The sequence below is a fragment of the Betta splendens genome, chromosome 1, assembly GCF_900634795.4.
Source record: "Betta splendens chromosome 1, fBetSpl5.4, whole genome shotgun sequence".
Classification (NCBI taxonomy): domain Eukaryota; kingdom Metazoa; phylum Chordata; class Actinopteri; order Anabantiformes; family Osphronemidae; genus Betta; species Betta splendens.
Window position 1 is genome coordinate 3,518,304 of NC_040881.3, and position 24,866 is coordinate 3,543,169.

Genomic DNA, 24,866 nt, shown 5'->3' on the forward strand with positions numbered 1-24,866 from the left:
ATTAAACACAATAATTAAGGAGCAGAGCCAACTTCTTCCTGTTGTTTGCACGCTCAGGCCCGTATCATTGTCACAAAACAACACGCCCTTCATCAGCTTACAGGTACACACCTATTTCTCAGGCTCCAGAAGAGAAAGCGTTACCAAACACTACGGCACCTGCCGGACCTCAGCTTCACACAGAGCAGGTGAGCGATTCAGCTTTGATTCCCTGTCTTTATGCTTTACTACTTTCTAAAACATCTCATGGATAGATCTGCAGTTTGCTCTCATCTAAAAAGAAAATAGAGAAGAATTAGGTAATTACAGTATTATTACAGTAGATACAGTTGCTAATCAATGAAGTCATCGCTTATTGTACAACCGCCGGATAATTCATCTTGTGTTTACTTGAGGAATAATGTGCCAATTCCATGTCCGGGACATCTAAGCTCTGCCTCCTTAAACTGATAAAATCATTAGTTGCAGTATTAAAGGATTCAGGAATAACAAGAATGAGAATGCTTTTTATCAGTCCCACACTCACACGCACGTTCATAAGCAGAACTCTGGGATGGAGAGTGGACATTTCACATTATGAGTATGAAAGGAAAGTTAATGTATTACTGCTACAAAACAAAAATACTCAGTTAGATCATTTACATTGAAAATATGTATTTATGTGTAGCAACAACATATTAATTTCAAATAATGTTGTTTATTAGAGTTGAAATTTCTTGTAGTTACTTAAAATGTAGACAAGGATTAAAATCAGGCAAAAAAAAGTGAAAGCTGCTTTAAATTCAAAACGAGGTAGTAAAATCTAATTTAGGTCTAAATGAAAATTTGTAATGTTGAATGTATAGCTCCTAGTTTTTATAGTTTTTTTTTGCCTAAACATCTTCAGCCCTTGTTCTATATTTTCATTACATAATATGAATAAACAGAACCAGTAAAAAGGTGTTAATATGTAGTCTATGCTTCAAGTTGTTTGTATAGATCTTCATTTTTATACTGTACCTTTATTAATCTCAATTAATTACCTATTGATTATTCCAAGAGTTGCATGTGTTTACTGTAGACGAGAAATAATCCTGAACAAACAGAGTTTAATTTCAACCACTTTCTTCACCACAAACACGTACTGTATGTCGCAATTCGGCACATGATGGAAACTCCAGCGACGACGCTGGTGGGTGTGTTTGTACTTGGTGGCTTTGAATCACAAACATATATGTCCAGAGGTGAAACCCTCTTATACAACACTACACTGCGGACACTGAAGCCTATTTGTCTCATTCTTTATTTCACTAGATAAAATCTACCACGACAAAAGATTCCCATGCGTTTTACACACGAGGGAACTCAGTCAATAAACCGTGAAAGTGTAGTTTTCTAAACCGTGTAGGAAACAGTGAAAAGTCTTTGTGGGGAACTTTAAACGTTCCCGTTCCTACGGACAATGATCACAAACGGGCCGTGGCCGTGCACAGACGTCTCCTGGGAGGATTCAGAGCCTTTGTGCAGCAGGTTTTATGCTTTACATCTCAGCGCTCGGTGTTCGGTTACGTCAGCGTTGAGCAGGTTCAGTACAGAAGACGCGTCACAGCCAGGCTGGTCCAGAACAACACCAGAGACCTGCAGTCTATTGTTGTGATCTGAACTATGAAATGAACTATTTAATCACAAGGGTAGTTGCAATAAATATGCAGAGCAAAAACTCTGTTTAGTTTGAGTCAAAAAATCTCACTACACTTGAAATAGGTCGTGTTTGCTTAACAAAAACATACAAAACTACAACACATTTCTATCTTGTAAGTAAAACTCTGCCAATAGAACAAGCGTAAATTTTCTTAAACAATGAGATGTTTTGTCTTAAACAAGACCTGATCTGTTCCTACTTGAGCCAATATGTAATATTTAAAATAAAAACAAGACAATCACACATGGTGAGACTTTGAGTTTGTGCATCTACACACACACGGCTGTGTCCAGTCGTTTTGGTACATTTAAATTGTAGATGGTAAATGTGAAAGGGGAAATCAACTTGCTTTTAGACACAGGCATTCATCTTTAACCTTCTTAGGAGGCTGCTGGTTCAAACCCACAGGTCTACGTGGCGTTAAGGTTGTTTCTGCTGAATCCTCTGGCTCTGCTCTGATTGTGATGAGCAGACTGCAGGTCTGTTTGGTACGGTTTCTATGGCAACCATAGATACCGATACTCAGACAACTTTTGTCATTTACATCTTCACATTCAGTAATGCACACAGCATTTCAGAACGCGATGAACGGGTTCTTTATGACTTGGAGGTGAGGTTTGATGAGCAGCGGCTGCAGCAAAAACGTGACTCTGTGCATGAGAAAGAAGGAAGATAACAGTCAGCAAATGACCTGTGCTCACTTTACCATGAAAGATGTGACAGCAGATATGAGGCGTGTGACAAACAGCAGTCGAGTCTGAGGCCACGGGGAACTCGTCTCCACGACTCTTCACACCTCTGGAGTTTAATTCTATTGATTAAAAGTGAGGTTGACTGTGGATGGTGAGTGGATCCTGTGTGGACACAGATCCAGCTTCCTGTATTTGTCATTGTAACAGTCAGACACAACTAGTTTCCATCTAAAGGTCATGTGGGTGGATTCTTTGTGTTCGTGGTTGGAGCTTCAGCATTCTTAAAGTTAAAATCTATGGTCTCGCCAGCTTTGTACTGATCATCAAGTATCTGAGAGCCACTCCCTGATTGAAATCACTCTCCAGCCACAGAGGTCACGCAGCTGAAAGACAGCAACTCGTCTTATAAAAGCTGACCTATGAAACACGGCAGGCTTCAACGTCAGCAAACAGAAATAATAACCTGGGCTTTGATCCACTGGAGCAATCAGTAGATGACTCGATTCTATATTCTTATTTTATTCATATGTAATTTAAACGTGTTGTTTATAGCATTGTGATAATGTCTAGAAATTCACAGTTTCACAGTTTGATTCTCACAATAATTAATTGATTTCACTTCAGTGCGTTCCTCTATGACTGTCTAGCACCAGTTACAGTTAAAAATTTTTTTTATCTATGTGTGGATCAGATCTACTTCACTATAAAAATAATCAGCTTAAATCAGTTAATAAACATTCCACTGATTTGAAGTCGCTGCTGTGATAAGGCGAGGTTTCATGTCTTTAATGCGTTCTGTTTGTTCAGGTAGAATGATCAGACGGTTTAGTTCGTCGCGTGTCTTAGACCGTATTTGTGTTTAACATGGTTATTTCTGCCCACACGCGCTGCCTGCTGGTAGATCGTCCACGCTTGGAGCTGCACGCCCACTCACCTCCACCTGTCAGTCCTGTGGGACCAGTAGGACCAGTGCCCTATTAAACCACCCACCTCCTCTGATTCAGTCTCCAGTGATTTCAGCCACAAAGCCCTTAAGCCCCATGACATCTGACACGTCATGAGGTCACGCTGCCTGTTCCTGCTGGTTTACGTGCTGGGATGCTGCTGCGGTGAGGCCACACTTCACCTTTTCTTTTCTGACATTTGTCAACAGATTTTAAAAACTGGCCATTAGCACCGGACGTGTATTAATCCATCAGCAGCAGTGGCCCCGATCCCTGCTCCTGGTTGATCACAGTTACATTGAGTTGTTTCAGGAGATCTGTAGAATAAACAGCTATTCATCATGTGAGATTGATGTCCAGAGGAATGAATGAGAGTTGGGTGTGGACAATGCAGGGACATAGAGAGGCTGACTGCTGCTTTGTCTCGTTTATTCTTTTGACTGGATCTGATGACAAACCTAAACCCGCACTAAGAAGGAGCTATGTTACATATTGTGTCAACAAATCCTGTTCAATTGAATTCACCTGCCGGGAACGGCTCAGCTCTTTGTCGCAAGGCTTCTATGAAAAGTTGTGTTATATAAATGCGTATTTATGTCCAGCTGTGATATTTTACTGAAGCTTGATTGTGAATTTAGACGCTTTTTGTAGCAATGATTAAATAATTTATTAAATAGATTAAAACATCATCCAGCAACTGAAACAGTGTACTTTGTCTTTTAACAGGGGCATTAAATGCACAAAGGTAAGATTAAAATACTGACTAAATATTTTTATTTTAAAAAAGTGGTTTTAACAAACAATGACGTCTTTTGTTTCTCTGAATCTCCAGCAATGAAACCTGCTCGTCACTGGACTCCTGTGGTCCGGTGAGCGTTACACTCACTTATATATAAAACACGTTGCTGATCCTGAAACCTCTGCATGACCTGTGCTTCTTATTCGCTGCATCTGTTACTGCCTCATTATGACTCAAACAGAAGCTCTGTGTGCTGCAACGCCAATAATCAAGTCTTACAGTAAATGATGTTTCATACAACGAGGCACAGGCTAATCATGGAAGGCCTGTGGTTCTGCTCTATTGTCTATTGTTTCACAATCATCCATTCAAACAAATGTTGTGGGTGATAATGAAGACTTTGTGTGAAGTATGTCCAGTATGTGAAGCTCAGGACCAATCAGCAGCTGGAACTGGCTGTTACAACACTGACGTGACTTCATGACTTCATTGAACTGTTCCTCATGTTCCTAACGTGTCCTCGCGTTTTACTCCAAGGGTCCCGACCCCACGTCCACCTTCCTCCAGTGTGTGGGCTTGTCGTCCAACGCCACCGGCCGGGTCCACATACATAGGCTAAAGGGGGTCCTTGACGCCACCATGGACGTGTACAGCTTCTTGGTGAGGCTCAGAGGAAGTCCCTATGTACAGGCAGCAGGAGGAGGAGGAGGAGCAGGAGGAGGAGGAATGCTGCTGCCTCTGGCCTGACTGGTTACCTCAGACTGAGGAATGTTAGGCAGTGAATTCACCGAATCAAGGGCGTGTGGATTTCTCCTATCTGACCTTTTCAGAGAAATGCATTTCCTAGTCTGATCCCGTCTGATTGTCTCCAGAGGTCCAGCTGGAGAGGAGTCCCGGTTCTCCTAAGGGGGGAGGTGGACATAAATGCAGACCCTCTTCAGAATGAGGACCTGGTCCTGATGTGGCTGGAGGTCAACATCAAACCCCTGATTAAATCCATCAGCAAGCACTTCCTGTCCTGCCTCAGCACCAGGAGCTTCAGCTGCTCCACGTATCAGACCGTGTACGTACGGCACTGTCTGCGATCGCAGCCGGTGGAACACACAGGTTCTCACCGTCCGTTTGTTCCCTCAGGGTCAGGGAGCTCAGCTACCACTACTCTGAGATGGACCCAGTCCGACAAAAGTGGACCTACACATTCTTTATGTACCCGTTTCTGTCTGGAGACAGAGTAGCTGGTAAATATGTCAGACTTCTGATTCACTACAGAGCATTTATGCATCAATGCAACAATTATGCATCCTTAAAGTATTAAATTACCATCTACATGTAGCTGTGTTGATGTACTGTCTATGAAGTTAATGTGGCTGTTAATGCTAAGGGTTGACTTAAAGGTAAATGTAACACTGAACGTACTTCGTATAACGTCACCTACTATATAATTCTGTCAAAACAGGCTCTGTTAGAGACCTGAGTCGGGCCTGAAAAGCTAAAAATCCCCTATAACAGACTTTAATTCCAGTGTCAGTGAAAGCTTTGAAATCCCAGCTGCTGCGATAACATCTGCGTGGAGCTCAGGTCTCACACATCTGACACCGGATCACAGGAGAGCGCTGCTTTCTCAGCCACCTCTGAGTCCAAGGCGCCGCAGCCCAGTGCCTGAAGTCAAAGGCTTTAACTGCTGCACTTTAACCCCGCGTGGACGCTGTAGTTGCTGTGGATCCACGTGAGCGAGCGGCATGTTTGTTCCTGAGCTCACGCGTGTCGCGCGTGTCGCGTGTGCGCCTGCAGGCTGCGTGGACCCCCTGCAGGGCAGCGAGGAGTGGCTGCTGAGGAACCTGGGCGAGTTCCGAGCCGAGGCCCGGGTGAAGGACTTCTGGACGCTCAACGTGAACTTCAGTGGCGTGAGTCCGACTCTGCTGCTGCCGCGCGGCGCTGCGGAACCGCCTGCTTCGCGCTGACACGCCGGTTCTGCTCGTTCCTCCGCAGCTGGACGTGCTTCACCTGCTGTCCGGAGCGCAGAAGGCCGAGCTGCTGCTGGCGCCTGAGCTGGTCGGCTTCGACAACTCCAGCTTCGCCGTGGTGCTCAGCAGCTTGGCCGCGGGCGGCGCCGGCGCCAACTGGACCGGCCCTGGACCCGACCCGCATTCAGCGCCGCAGAGCGGCGTCAGACAGGTGACGTTGGGGCGCTGCATCGACCCCTCGGCTGCAGCGCTGGGTCTTAACCCTTTGTGTGCCTGTTCCAGGTTGTAGACGGGTTCATGGCGGCCTTCGGGCCCATCAGGAGCTTGGTCCACGAGTTCGTGTCGCTCGCTCAGACGGTACTGGCTCCCACGCAGACACGCGGGTTGGTGCTATTCCAGCTGTAATCACTCCTGATCCGCGTGTCCGTCCGCAGACCAACGTGTCGGAGATCCGGAGCACCACTCTGACCCAGCTGCTGCTCAACTGGACCCTGGCCGAGCTGGCCGACCGGTACCGGCCGGCAGCTCCCGAGGCGCCGGCGTTCGACGTGACCGACGTTGAGGACTGGTACCGGCAGGTGGTGATGCCGGTGTTGATGAGGTTCCTGCCCAACGAAGCAGCGCTGATGCACCACAGCATCAGAGTCCCCTTTGAGGAAGTGTTGTAAGTCGGGTCAACCTCTGGGACCACCTGGAGTTAACGCCCATCGGATCAGCTGTGGTGTTGTGTCATGATGCATAGTAGTGATTCAAACGTCCATTTGTGTTTGTGTGAAGTTTTCTGGACAACAGCAATGAAACCTCTGAAATCGAGGACGTTTGTAGCATCACTCTGGACAAGAATCCGTGTGGGGTGAGGCTGCTTGTGATTCACTCATTCACTCATTCATGTCCAGCGTGGACGTGTCGCTCATCCTGTTCACTGAGCAGGTGACCAGCGCCGTGGAGAATCTGGCCCGCGTGCTGAGCTGTGGCGCCCGGTCCAACCTCTCGCTGTCCGAGACCAGCACCTTGAGGCTTCTGGTCACGCTGACGGCGCACCTGAACTCCCTGATCGCAGAGTTCACCGGCGCGGTGAGGACGCGGCCTCGGCCCACGACCCGGCCCGGCCCGGCGCCGCGCCTTCGTTAACGGGTGTGTTCGCTGTGCAGGACTTTGCCGAGGCGGCGCGGGACTTGCAGCAGGCCTTCGGCCGCGCGCCCGCTCCGGCGCTGAGCGAGCGGCACATGGACGACCCGGCCTTCATCCGCCTCTGGTTCCGGGTCAAAGTGATGCCGCTGCTGCCCGACGTCCCGCCGGCGCTGCTCTCCTGCCTCAGCACCAAGAACTTCTCCTGCCTGGTGTTCCAAACCATGTGAGTTCGGCTCCGTTGGGCTCAGCGAGCGGCGCCGGCGAGCGGTGCTAACGGTGTCTCTGTGCAGCGTGGCGGCTCTGAGCGCGGACGCCAGCCTCACGCAGGCAGATGTGGAGTTGGGCCGGAACGTCTACGAGGACTTCATTCTCCCCTTCATGCTGCGGCACCGCAACAGCTCTGGTAGGTGGAGCGATGGCCGACGTGGAGGCACCGGCCCCGCTCGTGAAGCTAAACCGTGGGACTCCTTTCAGATCCGCAGTGTTTCACCGCAGCCAATCAGAGCGCAGCGTGGCTCATGAGCAACTTTGGCTTCTTCTCAAGATTCGCCTCCATCTTCGCCTTCTACAGCCTCAACCCCAACTTCTCTGGAGTGAGTGGAAAAGGCCTGAGTGCAAAGTGAAGCTGGGTCATTTCGGTCAATTGTTTATTTTCTTCTCTTCCGTCTTCAGCTGGAGGTCCTTGACTTATTGACCTCGGAACAAATAGCGGAGCTGATTCTCACTTCTCCAGAACACAATGTGATCCGTCAGGTTTTCAGCTTCCTGGTTCAGTCCCCTCAGAAATTTCCAGAAGTCCTTTACTTCCTGATTCAACTCGTCCCGGGGGTAAAAACAAAAACGTTATGCTTTGATTCACAGAAATCCTGAACTTGTTTAATAATTGAATACTGTTTTTCAGTTAAATCCAAGCTGTGACGTCTACAGACAGACGTAAGTCAGGTTCAGATTCAGGCTTCGGCTGCAGCTTCCTGCAGGACGTCCCAGCGTGTTTAGCCTTTTTTCCTGTATGTTCCAGCCTGGAGTCGCTGTACGAGGCCACGCCGGCTCTGCTGCCGCCGGTGGAGGCGCTGGTGTGGTCTTACATCAGCGTGCTGATCAGCGCCGCTCCAGTGGGTCAGTCCAACGCTCAAACACAAACACGTCAGCATCACCATCAGTTTGACTCAAACCTGTTCTCCGTGTCTGCTTTTGCTTTTGGACAGAGTGTGTCCCACTGAACGTGTTGGTGAGACGTCTTTGCTTTATTACTGCAATTCTATTTTAGCCTGTGTTTGAATTCTGTTTATTTAACTCTAATGTATAATATGTCTAAACTCCTAACTCATAACTCACAGTGTCCCACGATCCTGTACAATGGTAAGAGCACGTCAGTCCAACAGCTCCAGTCGTTACGTTGAACCCTGTTCTGACTCTGTTCTGTTTCTTTCTTGCTGGTCGACAGCCACGAGCATCTGCATGGAAGTCGACAGGTACTCCTTTAATTCTGACCAGCTGCATTAGCGTTAGCGATAGCGCCAGCGCTTCACCTCCTCCTTGTGCTCGTGTCCACAGCGCTGACCTGCAGTCGTACCTGGACACACACCTGACAGCGTCCTGTGATTTTCCCCTGGAGAAGTACGCGTGTGCTCAGGTGACTCATTTGAATGACAGCGTTCATTCGTTAGCGTCTCGCCTCCTTCAAAGCGGCTCAGATAACTGTGGCCCTGTGACTTCCCACGCGTGCAGCTGAAGCCCTTCGGCGCCGACGAGCTCGCGTTTCTGCTGGAGTGCGACCTCCCCGGAAACAGCAGCCGCTCCAAAGCCCTGTGGAAGATGCTGCTGTCGGAAGCGTCCGACGTCCTGGACCCGGCTCTGGACCTCCTGGGTCAGATGGTGAGTAGCCAGTAGACAGGGTCTGTGCAGGCCACGGGTCCAGAGTTCTGATGGGGTCCGTCTGTCCCGCAGCCCTGGACCTCGCTGGGCCCGGCGGCAGGGGAGGTTCTGGACGTGATAATGGAGATAAGGTTGTCGCTGCTGAGTTCTGAGCAGCTGGAGAACAGCAGTGTGATAGGGGAGTGGTTCCGCCAGCGGCTGGGAGGGTTCCTGCCGCGCGCGTCCAGCGGGTTCCTGTCCTGTCTGAGCCGCCTGAACCTCAGCTGTGAGTCCTACCAGCAGATGTGAGTGGGCTTCACACACCGTGGGCAGACGTGCAGAGGTGACTCCCCCACCACGGGGGGTCTCGCTCCTCGTTGGGGCCTCGTGGTTTCTGCCGACCGCTGAGTTCTGTCTGTTCTTGTTCCGTCAGACTCCAGGTGTTTTCTTTCCATTTTCAAGACATGACAGAGGCTCAACAGAGAGCGGTCCTGAAGGAATTCATCCTCAGCTTCCTGTCACAACCGAACTCAGGTACGTCCTGCTCGGAGCGAGAACCTTATGTCTTTAACGGTGGTTGGACTGAGATGTGGACGTTTCAGGTCCAGGCTGTGTCAACAACTCCACAAACAGCTTCCTGTGGCTGACCCAGAACCTGGGCCCGTTCTCGATGTTCCTGACGGTCAGAGACCTGCTGAAGCTCAACCCGTTCTTCAACCCTGTGAGACCTCGTCGAGCCCATTAACAGTGATGAGGTATTAGGGTTCTGGGCAGCTCCTCATTCTCGGGTTCTGCTCCGTCCTGCAGCTCCAGGTCCTGTCACTACTCACGCCGGCTCAGACTGCAGAGCTGCTGGTGCTGAATGACCCGGCTCTACCGGGACCAGACGTCGTCATCAATGCCGTCTTTGACTTCCTGACTCTCAATAGCGCAGAATTTCCCAGCTTCCTGTTGGACCTTGTCTCGCTCCTCCCGCAGGTAAAACGAAGCGGCTCCTCTTCATTTTCAGCTTTAATCTTTTTACTGCTTCTATGAATGAATCCTTGTTTTCTCCATTTCAAGGCCAATCTCTCCTGCTCTTCGTACAAAACACTGTGAGTTCACAGTAACTTAATAATAATGTGAGTAAAACCCACATTATTCACATTAACTTCTCATGTTCTGGTCCAGCTTCACCCGGCTGGACTTGGCCATAGCAACGGTTCCTCTTCAGGTGGCTTCACTCATCGCCTCCAGCAAAGTGAACATTTCCCAGTACGTCCCAGCAGGTGAGACGAACATAAAGGATGAGTCAGGGCTCTGATGAGCTGCGTTAGCGTGGGAAACTCTAACCTGTCTGCGTTTATTCCAGGCTGCAGCATTTACGGTGGACAGGTGGGTGCAGTGGCATTATTGTTTCTCATTACTGCTGTGAAGCCAAACATCTGATCTGTGCTGGTGATTTTCTCTCCGCAGTGCAACGCTGTCACAGCCAACAGTAAGTCACGCTTTAAACAGCTTTGTTTGGGTTCATTATGACCTGATGTGAGTGAATGAATTGTGCTCCTTCTGCAGGAACCAGCGTCTGTGCAGGAGTGAACAGGTGACGTTTGCAAAGCATCACATTCGACCACACAGCGATGAGTCGAACCGGACTCCGAGTCAAACGTCTGCTTTTGGTTTTGTTTTCGCCGCAGCTCGACGCTGCAGCTCTACCTGGACGCGGGCTCGATCGGCGGGCGCCTCTGTGACTTCACCGTGGAGCAGTTCGCCTGCGCTCCCGTAAGACGCCGCCGCTTCCCACGTGACCGTGGGCGGCGCCGCCTCTTATGCTCTGCTTCTATGTGACAGATGCCGGCGCTGACGGCCGCTGATTTGGCCGCGCTGATGAAATGCAACTCCAGCGGCTCGAGGCCCGCGTGGGAGCTGCTCCTCAGCGACGCGTCGGCGCTGCTGGACGGGGCGCTGGACGATCTGAGCCGCCAGGTAGGCGCCGGCGCCGGCACCATCCGCTCATGGAGGAATCCAGAGCTGACGGGCTTTAATCTGTCGTAGGTTCTGGACCCCAAGGACCCCTCGGTGTCAGTGATCCTGGACACCATACAGGAAGTCAGACTGGGCGCCGTCGACCTCAACGACCCCTTGGCCGTCAACCTGTGGTTCGGCGTCAGGCTCCGCCCCTTCCTGCCTGCGGTGTCCGCCAACTTCCTGTCGTGTCTGGCCACGCAGGTTGCAGAGTGCCCGTCCTACCAGATCATGTATGTAACGATCATCCAGAGCAGCACCGGTCACGGCGCCCACACGCTGGACTGAACCTGAACCCCAACCTTCATTTCTCCCCCAGTGTTCAGGATCTGAGCGGCGTCCAGCCCAACATGACGCTGTCCAGGCAGGTGCTGGTCTACACGCACTTCATCAAGCCCTTCCTGAGAAGGAACAGCAGCGCAGGCAGGTGCACGTCTGCCCACGGGCCACAGAGCGCACGCGAGGAGGCCGTTGTGTGACCCAAGCTGTGTTTTCACCTGCTCAGAACCGAGCTGCCTGTCGGTCAACGCCAGCAGCGTCGAGTGGATCAGGACCAACCTGGGAGCGTTCTCTGTGGTGGTGCCGTTTCAGGACCTGCAGCTCCTGGACCCCAAGTTTTCTGCGGTAAGTCCCGCCTCCGCCCACCACGCCGCTCCCTGGCCTCGCTCCGTGGCCTCGCTCCGTGGCCTCGCCTTCGTGGCCTCGCTCCGTGGCCTCGCTCCCTGGCCTCGCCTTCACGGCCTCGCCTTCGTGGCCTCGCCTTCGTGGCCTCGCTCCCTGGCCTCGCATTCGTGGCCGCTGTGGCCTCGCTCTGCAGCCTTCGCGGCCTCGCTCCATGGCTACGCTTTGTGGCCTCTGTGGCCTCGCTCCGTGGCTGCTCGCGTCACCTGGTGTCTGTGGACTCTTGCAGCTGGACGCGCTGGCCGCGCTGTCGCCCAGGCAGCTGGCGGCGCTGTCGGCCGAGCCGGGCCTCCTGAAATCGTCTGCCCAGGTGGCGCTGGTGCTGAGCTACGTCCCCAACCAGCTCCTGCCCAGCTTCTTCGATGACTTCTCTTCTGCGATTGCGGTGAGTCAGCTTCTGTCTGGGAGGACGTCCACTTCTTACACTTCATTCTTCACTAACAGGTTTCTTCCCGTAGGGTCGTGAAGGCTCGCTCCCCTCTGAAGTGAGGACCACGCTGTTACAGGTGGTGTTCGATCGCGTGAATCTCTCAAACAGCTTAGTCAGCGACGCGACGGTGTCGCAGTGGCTCCAGGACCGGCTGCGCCCCCTGCTGGTGGGCCTGGTACCGGCCCAGGTGGCGCCGTTCTTCCAAATACTGGCGGGAAGGAACTGCAGTCTCCAGCAGCAGGGGTGCGTGTTTGGTCTGGAAAGTCCTGTGTTACGTGGATGTAAAGCCATTAAAATATCAATTGTCAATGAATGTGTGATTTTTTTTAAATAACATCACAACAATCACAAAACCGAATGTATTTTTGTTTCAGAGTACAAGAACTGAATTCAGTGATTTCAACTCTCGGTGATGAGACGAAGGCCAACATCTACAACAGCATCTTTCAGCTGCTTCAAGGTAAAGAACCCTCAGCGACAGCAGCTCCCGCTGTTCACATTCCGCTTTACAACCGCGTGACAGCTGATCTCTATCCAGGGCCGCCGCCTCTCCGTTGCTACGGCAACGGCCCAGGCAGTTTCTACCGGTTCCTGGAGCTTTGGTTCGTGGGATTCCAGTTCCCCACGTTGAGCGGCTTCCTGGCGCTGATTCCTCCAGACAGGACGTCTGAGGTGCGTGTAGAGCGTTTGAGAAGAAGCAGCAGCAACAGGACGACTCACGCTGTTTTCTGCTGACGTTGCAGCTGCTCAACACCTTGTCTCCGTCTGACGTGGGGTCGTTCCTCAGCCGCCCGGGGGTCATCGACGACGTTCCGCTGCTGTGTGTGTTCTACGGCCTCTACAACCAGACGCCTGTGGTCCTGCAGACGGTACGTAGCACGCGCAACGCAGACGTGCTAACGGGGAACGGATCCGAGGCTCACAGAATCCTCCCGTCGACAGGTGTTTCTGCTGGCGGCGGTGAAGCAGGAGACGCTGCCCTGCGTCTGGACCACGGCCCTCAGCCGCCGCACGGCGCCGGAGGTCCGTGTCTGGTTCAACAGTCTGCAGAGCTACTACGTGTTCCTCAACAGGAGTCTGATCGGACCCGCCTTCACGCAGAACGCCTCATGTCTGGCCTTCAAGGCGCTGTACGTGAGTTCAGGCTCAGATGCATGTTTATTATGGTCTGCTGAGACAGACTGGTGCTGAAGGCTCCGGCCCAAACCGTTGATTCTGATCGTCTAACGTTGTCTGATCCGATTCTGTTTTCTTCCAGTGTCTCAGTGCTTGACAGCTTCAACTACACGCACGCAGACTTTACAGAGATGGACGTGTACGACTCCATCAGAGCGTATCTCACCCTTCCTGCATCGGGTCAGAGTTCAGAACAGCTTGAGAGCTTCCTCCGCTTGTATGTTTTTGTATGTGTGAGTCCTGAACTGGAGCGTTTCTTCTCGCAGTGACGGAGCCGAGGTGCTACAACCCCAGCGACCCAGACCTGAACTCCACAGCCTGGTTCGCCGAGTACATGCGCCGCTTCATGAAGTTCCTCACCCTGGATGATCTCAGTACATTCGGATCACCTGAGGTACTGATCCGGTGGGTTTTAGTCCTCGACCCACAGACAGGCATGTGTTCTAGCTCCGTGCTCCTCTCTGCAGGTGATCCAGGTGTTCACGGTGAACCCTCTGGACCTCGCCCTCCTCTTCCAGCTGACTCTACCTCTCAACCTCACCAGCTACTACACCCAGCTGGTTTATCAGGAGGACAGCAACTTCAACCCTTTGCTGTGAGTCTGAACCTGTCACGCCGGCTTCGCCCTCCAGACCCACCTTAAACCAGCCTCTCCTCGTCCACAGGCTTCCAACGGAGTTTGAGTGCTTCGCTCCAGGTCCAGCCTTCACTCAGCTGTCCCCGAATGAAAGTATGCTCATTCTGCACAACCTGACCACAGTCTGTACGAACCTGGATCCACAGGTAAAAAACCCGCTCCAACACCATTCCAGGCAAACGCTCCCGAACGGGCGACTTATCTATGTAACTGTTTGCGGCCAAAGATTTCTGCCGCCTTGGCTTCTAACCTTGGCAACAACATTGACGCCGCGGCGCTGGAGGCCCTGGGCAACCACAGCACCAGCCTGTCCACGGGTCAGATCAAGACAATCAGGCCCATCTACCTGCTGCAGGCCCTGTCCACCCTGAGCACGGTGCAGGGCTGGGAGGAGAGCCAGGCCTGGGCCATCGTCCAGGCCCTCGCGTCCTCGGGGCTCCTCCAGGTACCTGCTCCCGCTGTAGACCTGCGATTCCAGCCTGTCGCTCCCCTCACGCTCCCGTCTCTCGCCCTGAGCAGGTCAACGGCAGCTCCAGCCTGCTCACGCTGGGCTCGCTAGTCATCGGCGTTCCTTCCGCCGCCTTCAGCCGCATCGACGGCCTGCAGCTGATCCAGGCGTCCACAAGTGCTCCATTCCTGATGAACTTGATGTCTGGCCCGCTGGTCATCCAGGAGACCTTCGTGACTCAGGTACAGTGTGTCTGTAACACGACGGCTCCAACGAAGGCCTGATGCCCCTGTTTATACCGCTCTCATTGCCTCAAAGATCGTGGCCGTCAACACCAACAGCGAGGTGATCATCCAGAACGTTCCGGATCAAATGGCGGCGCAGATCCCTCGAGATCTGCTGCTGGGCTTCTCCAACGCCCCCGGCGTCATCACGGGGCTCAACAGGAAGTCGTGGAAAAGCGAGCAGGTGAGGAGGCGGCGGCCGAGACGCGCGCTGTGACGCCTTCTGAGCCGCCGTGCGTCTTCACGCTCTGCTCTGCTCTCAGGCGGCGCTGTTCTTCGAAGTGATCGGGGACGCCGGTGCGACAGCGGTGCTGGGGGGTCCGAACAGGTGAGAAATCAGCAAAGTGAGAAATCAGAAAAGCTCCCGGGAAAGTCGATCCCAACGCGTGACGGCCGCGTGTCTGTGTGCAGCCTGTCGTCGTCCGTGCTGCAGGGCTTCACCTGCACCGGGGTCAGGAACATTCAGACGGCACAGATCCAGAGCCTGGTCAGAGCCTGTCGGAGGAGCGGCGCCAGGCGGGTCCAGCTGCAGGAGACTCAGGTAAGTGTGTGTGTGTGTGTGTGTGTGTGTGTGTGTGTGTGTGTGTGTGTGTGTGTGTGTGTGTGTGTGTGTGTGTGTGTGTGTGTGTGTGTGTGTGTGTGTAAACCCAAAATGACCTCAGAGGCTGCATGTCCTGAAGGGTCTGTGTCACCCACAGCTGACCTGCATGTACAACTACATCAAAGGAAGCCCAGATGTGACCGACTTCACCGTCTACCCTCCAGATGTGATGCTGTACTATGAGTGAGTGCAGATGCTAATGTTGGACCGGGACAGGCTGACAGACTGCGTGATGCTCTCTCTCTCTCTCTCTCGCCCCACAGTTACTCTCTGGTGCCATCGACCAGCTGCAGGTCCTATTTCCAACAGCTGGGAAGTGCAGACTTCTTCGTCTTCTCCTCCACCCTCAGTTACCTGCTGACCAACCTGTTTGCTAACTCTAGGAGCTGCCTGGTGAGTGGCTCCTGTTCATAACATAGGAGAGAGAGGAGAGCGCCCCCAGTGGAAGCAACACGTGTAGAAATGTCTGAGTTGAGCTACGGCCCTTTTGTGCAGAGGATGCCTGTAACACTTCCATTTGTCCTCTTAGGGTATAACCAACACCACGTTGACCAAGGATAACATCCAGGTGCTTGGAAGCATGTGCTGCACTCTGGATGGCTCCTACATCCAGAACTCCAACCCGTACATTCTAGAAGTTCTGAAGAGCTGCCCGGGCCTGAACCCGGCCCAGGCCGCCGCCGCCCAGAGCCTGCTGCTGAGCGGCAGCACGCCGTACGGGTACGTCTGCTGAGCAGAACCACGCCTTCTCGTGACTCCCGCGTCCTTCGGATCGGGTCGCCTGCTGGGACGCGGCCGACGCTTCATTTTCACTTTGCTACACGCTTTTTTCCCCAGAGCTCCGTCGACGTGGAACCAACAGACGCTGGAGAACCTGGGGGCGTTGCCGCTCTATCTGACCTCCGCCTTCTATAAATACTTCAGCGCGGTGAGTAGCGCGGTCGTTGAGCGTGGACGTCCTCCTGTCGACTGGACTCATCGCGCGTCTGTTCTCGTCTCCTGAGCAGCAAACAACGAAGCAGTTCCTGCGTTTCTACTTCACCAGAAACAAAGTGAACCTGCAGACGAAGCAGCGGCTTTGGCAGCAGATCAACCTCTCGTTGAGGAGCAGGAGCAGGAGATCCACAGGCGAGTCCCCTCTCTTTGTGGCCTCCGGTCTTTTACAAACGTCCCCTTTGACTGGTTTTCTGTCTGTGTTTTAGCCGATAGCTGCACCGTGGGCGCGATCACGCAGGTGACGATCAGCGACGTGACGTTCCCCTTCGACTACTCGGACATAAACCAGTTTAACGCCTGCCTCAGCGCCGCCGTGGTCAGAGACAACCTGGAGGCCATCACTCAGAAGGTCGTGCAGTCCGACTTCCTCGCCATCGTCCTCAGCAGGCTGCAGGAGGTGTGTCCACGGCCCCCGCCGCTCAACTCTGCTCCGCGTCTGCTCAAAGAGCCCATTAATCATCTGCTGAATCCCCTCAGGCTTACGGCGCCGCGGCTCCGATCCCAGAGGACCAGGTTCTGGTCTTGGGCCCGGCGTCGCGCGTGGCCACCGTCAGCAGCATCGGCCTTTGGAGCATCACCCAGATCGACACGCTGTCGGCTCTGATGTCGCCGGCCGACGGGCCGTGGAACCTGACGCTGGTGAGTGGAGTCCAAAGTGCGTGATTCTGGGATGTTCCCGTGGGTTCTAACACGCGCGGGTTTTATTACACAGGCTAACGCTGTCATCTCCAAGTACCTGAGCAACCCGGGGAACACGCTGGGCAGCGCCGAGCTCAACGCCATCGGAGCGAACCTGTGCGCGCTGAGCGCCGACGTCCTGGCGAACATCTCCCCGCAAAGCCTCAAGTAAGAGACGAGCGCTGCTCACGCTCCTCACATTCACGCTCCTCACGCTCCTCACATTCACGCTCCTCACGCTCCTCACATTCACGCTCCTCACATTCACGCTCCTCACGCTCCTCACATTCACGCTCCTCACGCTCCTCACATTCACGCTCCTCACGCTCCTCACATTCACGCTCCTCACATTCACGCTCCTCACGCTCCTCACATTCACGCTCCTCACATTCACGCTCCTCACGCTCCTCACGCTCCTCACATTCACGCTCCTCACGCTCCTCACATTCACGCTCCTCACGCTCCTCACATTCATGCTCCTCACGCTCCTCACGCTCCTCACATTCACGCTCCTCACATTCACGCTCCTCACATTCACGCTCCTCACATTCACGCTCCTCACATTCACGCTCCTCACGCTCCTCACGCTCCTCACATTCACGCTCCTCACGCTCCTCACATTCACGCTCCTCACGCTCCTCACATTCACGCTCCTCACGCTCTTCGCGCTCCTCGCGCTCCTCATGCTCCTCAGATGCGCTAGCATTGATGACGCGCGTGCTGTGTTTGTGTGGCGCAGACAGGCCGGCGCCCTGAACGTGTCCGGCTGCTCGGCGCCGCAGCAGGCGGCCCTGTTCAGCGTGGCGCTGCAGGCGTTCACGCCGGCCACGCGAGCGGCTGCGCCCGTGTCCAGCTTCCAGCTGATCCTGCCGTACCTGAGTGGCGCCCAGCTGAGCTACGTTCAGGGTTTGGTGAACGCCAACGTCAGCATGGACCTGGCCACCTTCTCCACGCTGCCGGCCATCGTAGCACTGGTGAGTCCATCGGATGCCGCGTGCGTCACGTTCAGACGTCGTGTGTTTATTTGTATCTTCTGACCTCCATAGAATCTGACCGTTACTCAAGTCAAACAGCTCCTCGGCGCCAATCTGGCACAGTTAAAAGCCTATGAGAACCAAACGCTGGTGCAGAGCTGGATCCGGCTGCAGCCGCAGGTCGAGCTTGACTCTCTGGGTTTGGGTCTTGTGGGAGGAACCACAGCGACTACAGCTGGGCCCTCATCATCAACGACCACCACCACAAACGCTGCAAGTGAATTAACCACTACTGGAAGCAGCAGTACTACTACTACTACTACAGCTACTGGAACTACTACTACTGGTACTACTACTACTACTACTACTACTACTACTACTGGTAGCAACACTGGGACCAGCAGCACCACAGCTTCTACTACCAAAGGTGACTATTTCAAATATTGTGTAATTCTAATAATAAATGAAGATGGAGCTGAATCAGCGAGGCTCAAGCGGTCTTTGTGTCTCTTTTAGGTCACTGTTCCCGCATCCAAGCACACAGTGGCCTGTCCTTCCTCGCGCTCCTCACACTCTTCATCCTGTCTCAGAGCTTCGCCCTGTGAACGCACACACCTGGCTTCTGTAGTTCACAATGGTTTTATATATGACTTTATTTTTCTATGTTTAGCACATGAAAGGAGTGAAAAGTCAAAAAGAGCCAAGGTTACCTCAATAAAATAGAAGCGACTTATTAGAAATGTTTAATGGGTGAAGTGTAAAATGAAGGGGTCAGTTTCTGTTGTATTTATACTGCAAAAATTATCCGTCAATATTTTATTATGGCACTTTATTTGGCTTGATCAGTAATAAAAGATTTACATACCTGTAAACAATCAGTAGTCACCACTGACATGTATTTATATAAGGGAGTAAGTTGTAAAAGTGTCAACAGCAGACGCCAAAGCATTCATTTATACAAGCATTTATCAGTTTATGTGAAGTAATAGTTCCGTACATGAAACGGTCTGCAGCGCCTCCTAGTGTTTGGGAGACGTAACAGTAAACATCAGCATGTCCAGCACCAAGTCACCACATGTGGGATCCACTCTGCGCTTTGACGAGGTCAGCAGGACAGTTGATCATCAGGCTGCAGCTTTAAGGAGTTGGCCGCTCTCTAAGGAAAGAAACAGGCACCAGGTAAAGTCAGAGGCCTGGTTTGAGAGAGTGATGTGAAACCAGCGTACGGTCCCACAGTCTGAGCGTCAGGCGTTTTCCTGTGGATCTGCTCCAACAAGTTGGGTCTCAAGGTTTGAGGGTCAGTTTGAGAGAATAATATCCAGCCATTATTTGACTTTCTCACAAACAGTAAGTGACAAACTACAGATCATCAGTGAAACATGCAGAGATCCGTAAATCAGAATGATTCTTGTCCCTTGAGTTGTTTTCTTATCAGTGTCAGTGGAAAGTGTTGCACTGAGAGGCCAGCTGTGTGTGTGTGTGTGTGTGTGTGTGTGTGTGTGTGTGTGTGTGTGTGTGTGTGTGTGTGTGTGTGTGTGTGTGTGTGTGTGCGTGTGTGTGTGTGTGTGTGTGTGTGTGTGTGTGTGTGTGTGTGTGTGTATGCTGCTCTTCTCACGCTACGATGCCTCAGTGGTGACAGCAGCAGACACTGTTCTGATTTATTTTGGTATCCTTTGTCCTGCGTTTAATTTGGTTTCCCTGCAGAGATCGCACCGTCACACGCGTTCTCACAGTCACAGCGAACACGGTCCACTTTACACAACGCGATGCGGCTCCAAACCTGTTCCCCTGAGACCTGTTCCCTGATTGATGACAGATGTTTTACTGGACACTTCATGCAAAACACAGATTTTGTTACTTTAGGTAAAATAAGGTAAAAATCCAAACAACTACTGAACTCAATGCAGTCAAAAAGGTGAACAAATTTCAGGTAGGGTCAAAGGTTGTGACATTAAACTCTGAACTCTGCACTATAACTATAACACTAGATTTCCTTTCTAGTGGCACCAACATCAATAAAGCAGTCGTTTATTTCAAACACAAACAAAATGGGGCTTGGAAACAAGAAGCAAACAATGGATCCATAGCAAGAATGTAAGTAGATGTGGGTGTCAGACTGATGTGACACAACACTTATACTTCACTGATAAAGAGCGTGTGTGTGTGTGTGTGTGTGTGTGTGTGTGTGTGTGTGTGTGTGTGTGTGTGTGTGTGTGTGTGTGTGTGTGTGTGTGTGTGTGTGATCACATCACACCAGCAGCAAGGTGTGAGCTCTCAGATACTGTAGCTGCCATGTTTCTGGCTCACACGCTTTATCATCGCACACACACACATACACACACACACACACACACACACATGCTTGTGTAACTACGTCTGTGGGAAAATGATGCTGGGGATTTGGATCTTGTTTAAAGGGCTCGGTCGGGACTCTCAGACTCGCCTTTCTTTCACTGACTGTCACGATAAGTAATAGCTGTTTCTCCGCGCTGCGTGTTTCGTACGAGGCCGTTTTCAGGAGACATGCTTGTTTTCATAGCATGACACCAGACATGAATCACAGCTCCCCTGCAGCCACACGCTCGGACGGAGGTCACCAGTTGTTCTGCGTGTCATGTGCTGTAAAATGGAAAGTCTCTTTTAACAGGGAAAGCCAAGTTCTGGAGGCTTTAACCAGACACCACGTGTTGAACAGCAGCTGGAGATTTACGGCTCCGCGGAGACGAACGAAACCCGATCCGCTTCATCGCTTCCTTTATTTCTCAGCCCAATATTAATTTAAAATACCTGTTCTAATGGGATTATAAGCTCCACTATAAGGTTCACTTTTCAATCAGTCATGTCAGTGCAGACAAATCACGTGTGCGCTTTCATCACCGCAGGGATCCAGCAGCTTTTGCTTCGTCTGCGTGGGTTCAACAGATCCACGCTCCAGTTTCTGGTGTCGCTTTGAGGCTCCACTCAGGACGCAGGCTCCACTGCATTTGTCACGGCTTTGAGGAGTGTGTGTGTGTGTGTGTGTGTGTGTGTGTGTGTGTGTGTGTGTGTGTGTGTGTGTGTGTGTGTGTGTGTGTGTGTGTGTGTGTGTGTGTGTGTGTGTGTGTGTGTGTGTGTGTGTGCTGTAGGCTCCAGCAGCTCATAGCTTCAAGATCCCACTGATCATCTGATCATTGAGAGCTAACACCAAACCCAGTTCTACACTCTCATGGTGCTGTGTAATGGACACCCTCAGAAAGGTCAAAGGTCATGGAGCGTCTATGGGCTCATGTCTGTGTCCTGGGAAAGTGTGTGTGTGTTTAACCACTTATCAACCTCTCGCCTTCGCCTGTTTTCTTTTCATCTGTTTGTCATTTTCTCTCCGCTCTCTCTTCTTCGTGCGTGTCTGTTTGTGTGTAGACATCTGTGTGCGTACATTCAGGCTGATTAGACGTCCACTGGCTCCAAGTCAAACGGAACAACGGCTCATTTCCCCTCGTCCCCTCCGCGTATTTGTCTTCCCATTGTGGGAGAGGACGGATTGGCCCGAAAACCGAGCCTGAATCTCTATGGTTTAATTTCCACGGTCGCTAACGTGTCACAGTGTGCGTTTTCATAACGGCTACGTCTCTCATCCATTTGCATAAACATCTGTGAGCAACTACATCTTCACTCATCAGCAAACATTCAACCTGAACAACACAGCGTGGGCGCTTCTCTGAGTCGGTTTAGCCATTAAAACTCTTCCAACGCTTTGTTGTTTTACCTGTGACTTTAACTTACTGGTTAAATCTCAGTGAAGCTGTTCGCATGCACTTAAGTCAATGTGTTACTCATAAAGGGGGTCCCAGGGGTTTGACACGTACCTGGATCTACAGAGTGGTCCGTTATTCTGGAAGCATGAATGAAGCTGCATCACATATTTACAGTGAATCAGGAGCTGGGCAGCAGCAGATCATGAGGACGCCACAGACTGTAAGGGCTCTTTGTTTGGGAGAAAGATGCTTCGAGACACAGAGAAAGACGTCTGGGTATTTTTACCACGAGGCCTCGGGGCAGGGGTTTCCTGCAGCTCCAGCTCCGAGTATCGCTACATCTGACTGCAGCCGACTTCTTCACACGTTAACACGCCTGTCAGCGGTCACGTGTGTGATTCTGCACACACACAAACGCACACAATGGAGAACACACACGTCTGACACAGCAGAGTCATTACATGTAAGTCAAATGCTGTGAGATCCCGTGATGGGGTTTGTGCGCTTCAGTTCACACACACACACACACACACACACACACACACACACACACACACACACACACACACACACACACACACACACACACACACACACACACAGGGTGGCATGTCCACAAGTAATATCATTTAATGGACTCACATGGTCCGAGTTAATCAGCTTTACATAAGTAGCTGCTTGTCGTCCATGACGATTTATTCCAACTTTGATTCAGCCCGTGATTATGACTCACTTCCATCTTGTTTGGAAGCACAGTGTGTTTTTTATTATCATCTGCATCAGCAGTAGCCATAGTTTAATTACTGTGTCAACCAACAATAACACACACACTGCATGTAGTTTTCCGTATTTGCATATCCACCACAGTATCAGTCCTTTTATCCAAAAACAGAGGAAGGTATTTTAATGAGAAGCACATGATTCTACAATCTGGGTTAAGATGACAAGACTTCTTCTGAGCTGCACTCGCCTCCCACACACACACTGGAAACTGTCAAGCATCACTTTTGGCGAAGAGGAAATTTTTCTTTTCTGCGAGTTTATTTATTCAAGAGAAGAAACAGAAGGTCTCCAATTCAAAACACCCACGTGCTTCACTTAATGCGGTTTTAATTGCATTACTGTACGAAAACAGGCTGATAATGAGAAACATAAGAGGAGCGGACGGGGGCATGTGGTGATGAACGAGCAGGAAAACAATAAGATAAAAATAGAGGCGTGACGAGTGGAGGGAGAGATGCGAGAGACCTGCGGGTTCCTCGACGCTCCGTCCTCCAGCAAACAAAGGCGGCCGTCCCTTCAATCACACAAGCAGATGAATCGCTTCCCGATCCTCATGCTCCTTTTTTTCTGAGAAGCGTAATCAGAATCACACTGTGAACCAGAATTCCCTGAGACTGTGACTGACGCCACTGCAGCCACAAGGCTCCACCCCAGACTGCGACCTGGGACATGTCTGCCCCCCCCCCCCCCCACCACGCTCACTCACTTCCTCCCTCCTCTGCTCCTCTGGATGTGGTCTGATGAGATCCCTCCATCTGGCAGAGAGGAAACTAAATTGCCGTTTGTTCTCCTTCCCACTCGCAATCACCCGCCAGACAGCTTCTTTTAAAGCAGCACTGACCACATTCGAGCAGCAGCCGATTGTCAATTAATTGAATCCTGCAGATGAAAGCTGGACAGTTTGACTTCGTCCTCTGTTTGTACGTGTTTGGACTTTGCAGAGCGAGAGGAAATGGGGGAAAAGTCCCAACTTGAGCCTTGGAAAACTTTGACCTTGCACTCTGAATCCTGCAACATATTGACTACAAGATGAAACCAGGAAGGAGGGGGACAAAGACAGAAGAGGGGTTTTTGAGGAGAGAGGAAGAGCTTTAAGCCTGAGTGTTTCTCTATAGGCAGCATTAGTCCTGATTCAACAACCACCGCACACATTCTATCCCTCTGACTGGACTGATGAGGACTCAGCTCCTGCAGGTCGGCTGTTGGGAGAGAATGAGAAACGTTGATGATGAGATCTGGCTTTCCTCATCTTTATCTCTTTCTGCCTCATTGTGTCTTTAAATGTCATGTACAGAGCAGGAAGCCTGAATCACTTAAGAGAAGAGAAGCAGAATCAATATTCACATTCTGAACTCACTCACAGGTCGGAGAGTCGCTGAGCTTGTCTGAGCGATGTGGGAAAAATGTGTGTCCATGCAGGAACGCGCAAACTATTTTTGTGAATTTGCTCTGAAGGCTTCTATGAACGTTGGGTGTTTATGGCCCAGATCTTTATCAGTCATCGACAGGATGTGTAATGATTCACCCTGACTAGCAGGTCACCACTCCACTGACCCGGTGGGTAAATCATCCACAGCAGCGTGCCGGTTTCCATCCTCGGGTCTCGTTGTGCCTGTCCTTAATGAAATAATCTTAATCTGAAGGAGTAACTAGAAACCAGTTTCTGTCAAGTTACAACACAGATGATGACTTCGAGTTAGACAGAGCTAAAAGCCTCATCAAACGCATGGATCTTAATGTCAAATGGAATTTGTCTTTATAACAAAAAAGTGAAGCCTTGTTCTACGTATTTAATCTATAATATTCTTATTATACTTCATAGAACTACTGATGTTTTTCCTTCTATGCGTCCTAAACGTCTGAGATTTCTAAAAGGTAACATTACACTGACTTTGCATGAAGGATTAGCAGCACAGACAAACCACACATTATTAGAGAGGAAACATTCCTCAAATGGTTGGTGGATCTGGCAACCTGGCTGCTTGGCACGTCTGCCTCAGTGTGTGTGTGTGTGTGTGTGTGTGTACACGGAGCTGGCAGCGCTACACACACTCTGTCGTCACGGTCTTTTTGAACATCTGTCCACTTGGAGAAGGTCCCACCAGGCTTCCACACGAAGGAACCGGAGGCATGTTGTTTTCCATCTAAACCTCTGCTTTCATGTGCAGCACCTTCAGCTGGTGAGTTATCATCATAAAACAGTTTACACAGAGTTTAAACACTAAACACACAAAAAACTTTATATAAATGTACAATCGTTCTGATGCTTCTCCAAACAGTCGGTGTGCGAGGTTACCGTGTGCTTGGGATTCTTCTGTTGGCCCCGCCCACAGCGAGCGCTCAACCCGCTCATTGGTTGTCCGACACAACGCCCCGCCCACCGGAGGCGTTTACAACTTCACAGGAAAATAAAGCGGCTTCTCAGTCCGTGGTCGCTC

The 24,866-nt window shown here is 51.3% G+C and overlaps 1 protein-coding gene across 1 annotated transcript; it reads left to right on the top strand.

Moving 5' to 3' along the window:
* The first annotated feature begins 62 nt into the window (after positions 1-62).
* Positions 63-18,789, top strand: LOC114860771 (uncharacterized). Its single transcript, XM_029159621.2, has 64 exons — positions 63-188; positions 3,275-3,482; positions 4,044-4,062; positions 4,150-4,186; positions 4,594-4,716; positions 4,929-5,119; positions 5,191-5,294; positions 5,848-5,960; positions 6,046-6,231; positions 6,303-6,377; positions 6,455-6,684; positions 6,798-6,873; positions 6,951-7,094; positions 7,172-7,374; positions 7,442-7,554; positions 7,626-7,744; positions 7,824-7,979; positions 8,053-8,084; positions 8,170-8,267; positions 8,357-8,379; positions 8,489-8,510; positions 8,596-8,623; positions 8,706-8,784; positions 8,880-9,026; positions 9,099-9,310; positions 9,439-9,539; positions 9,608-9,726; positions 9,813-9,983; positions 10,068-10,099; positions 10,176-10,273; positions 10,357-10,379; positions 10,461-10,482; positions 10,560-10,587; positions 10,682-10,766; positions 10,836-10,970; positions 11,040-11,242; positions 11,329-11,432; positions 11,515-11,633; positions 11,920-12,075; positions 12,149-12,363; positions 12,495-12,580; positions 12,659-12,792; positions 12,864-12,989; positions 13,063-13,250; positions 13,379-13,476; positions 13,563-13,690; positions 13,764-13,891; positions 13,962-14,079; positions 14,160-14,378; positions 14,453-14,623; positions 14,700-14,849; positions 14,929-14,993; positions 15,077-15,206; positions 15,364-15,449; positions 15,530-15,659; positions 15,796-15,986; positions 16,104-16,194; positions 16,274-16,394; positions 16,469-16,659; positions 16,740-16,901; positions 16,975-17,108; positions 17,680-17,914; positions 17,987-18,341; positions 18,431-18,789. The coding sequence occupies exons 2-64, from the start codon at positions 3,431-3,433 to the stop codon at positions 18,517-18,519; spliced, it is 7,719 nt and encodes a 2,572-aa protein (XP_029015454.1). The 5' UTR covers positions 63-188; positions 3,275-3,430; the 3' UTR covers positions 18,520-18,789.
* The last annotated feature ends 6,077 nt before the right edge of the window (positions 18,790-24,866 follow it).

Coding starts and splice junctions, on each gene's coding strand:
- LOC114860771 (XM_029159621.2), top strand. CDS start 3,431: ATGAGGTCACGCTGCCTGTTCCTGCTGGTTTACGTGCTGGGATGCTGC. Junction 12,793..12,863: donor CTCCAGACAGGACGTCTGAG/GTGCGTGTAGAG, acceptor CTGACGTTGCAG/CTGCTCAACACCTTGTCTCC. Junction 13,251..13,378: donor TGTCTGGCCTTCAAGGCGCT/GTACGTGAGTTC, acceptor GTTTTCTTCCAG/TGTCTCAGTGCTTGACAGCT.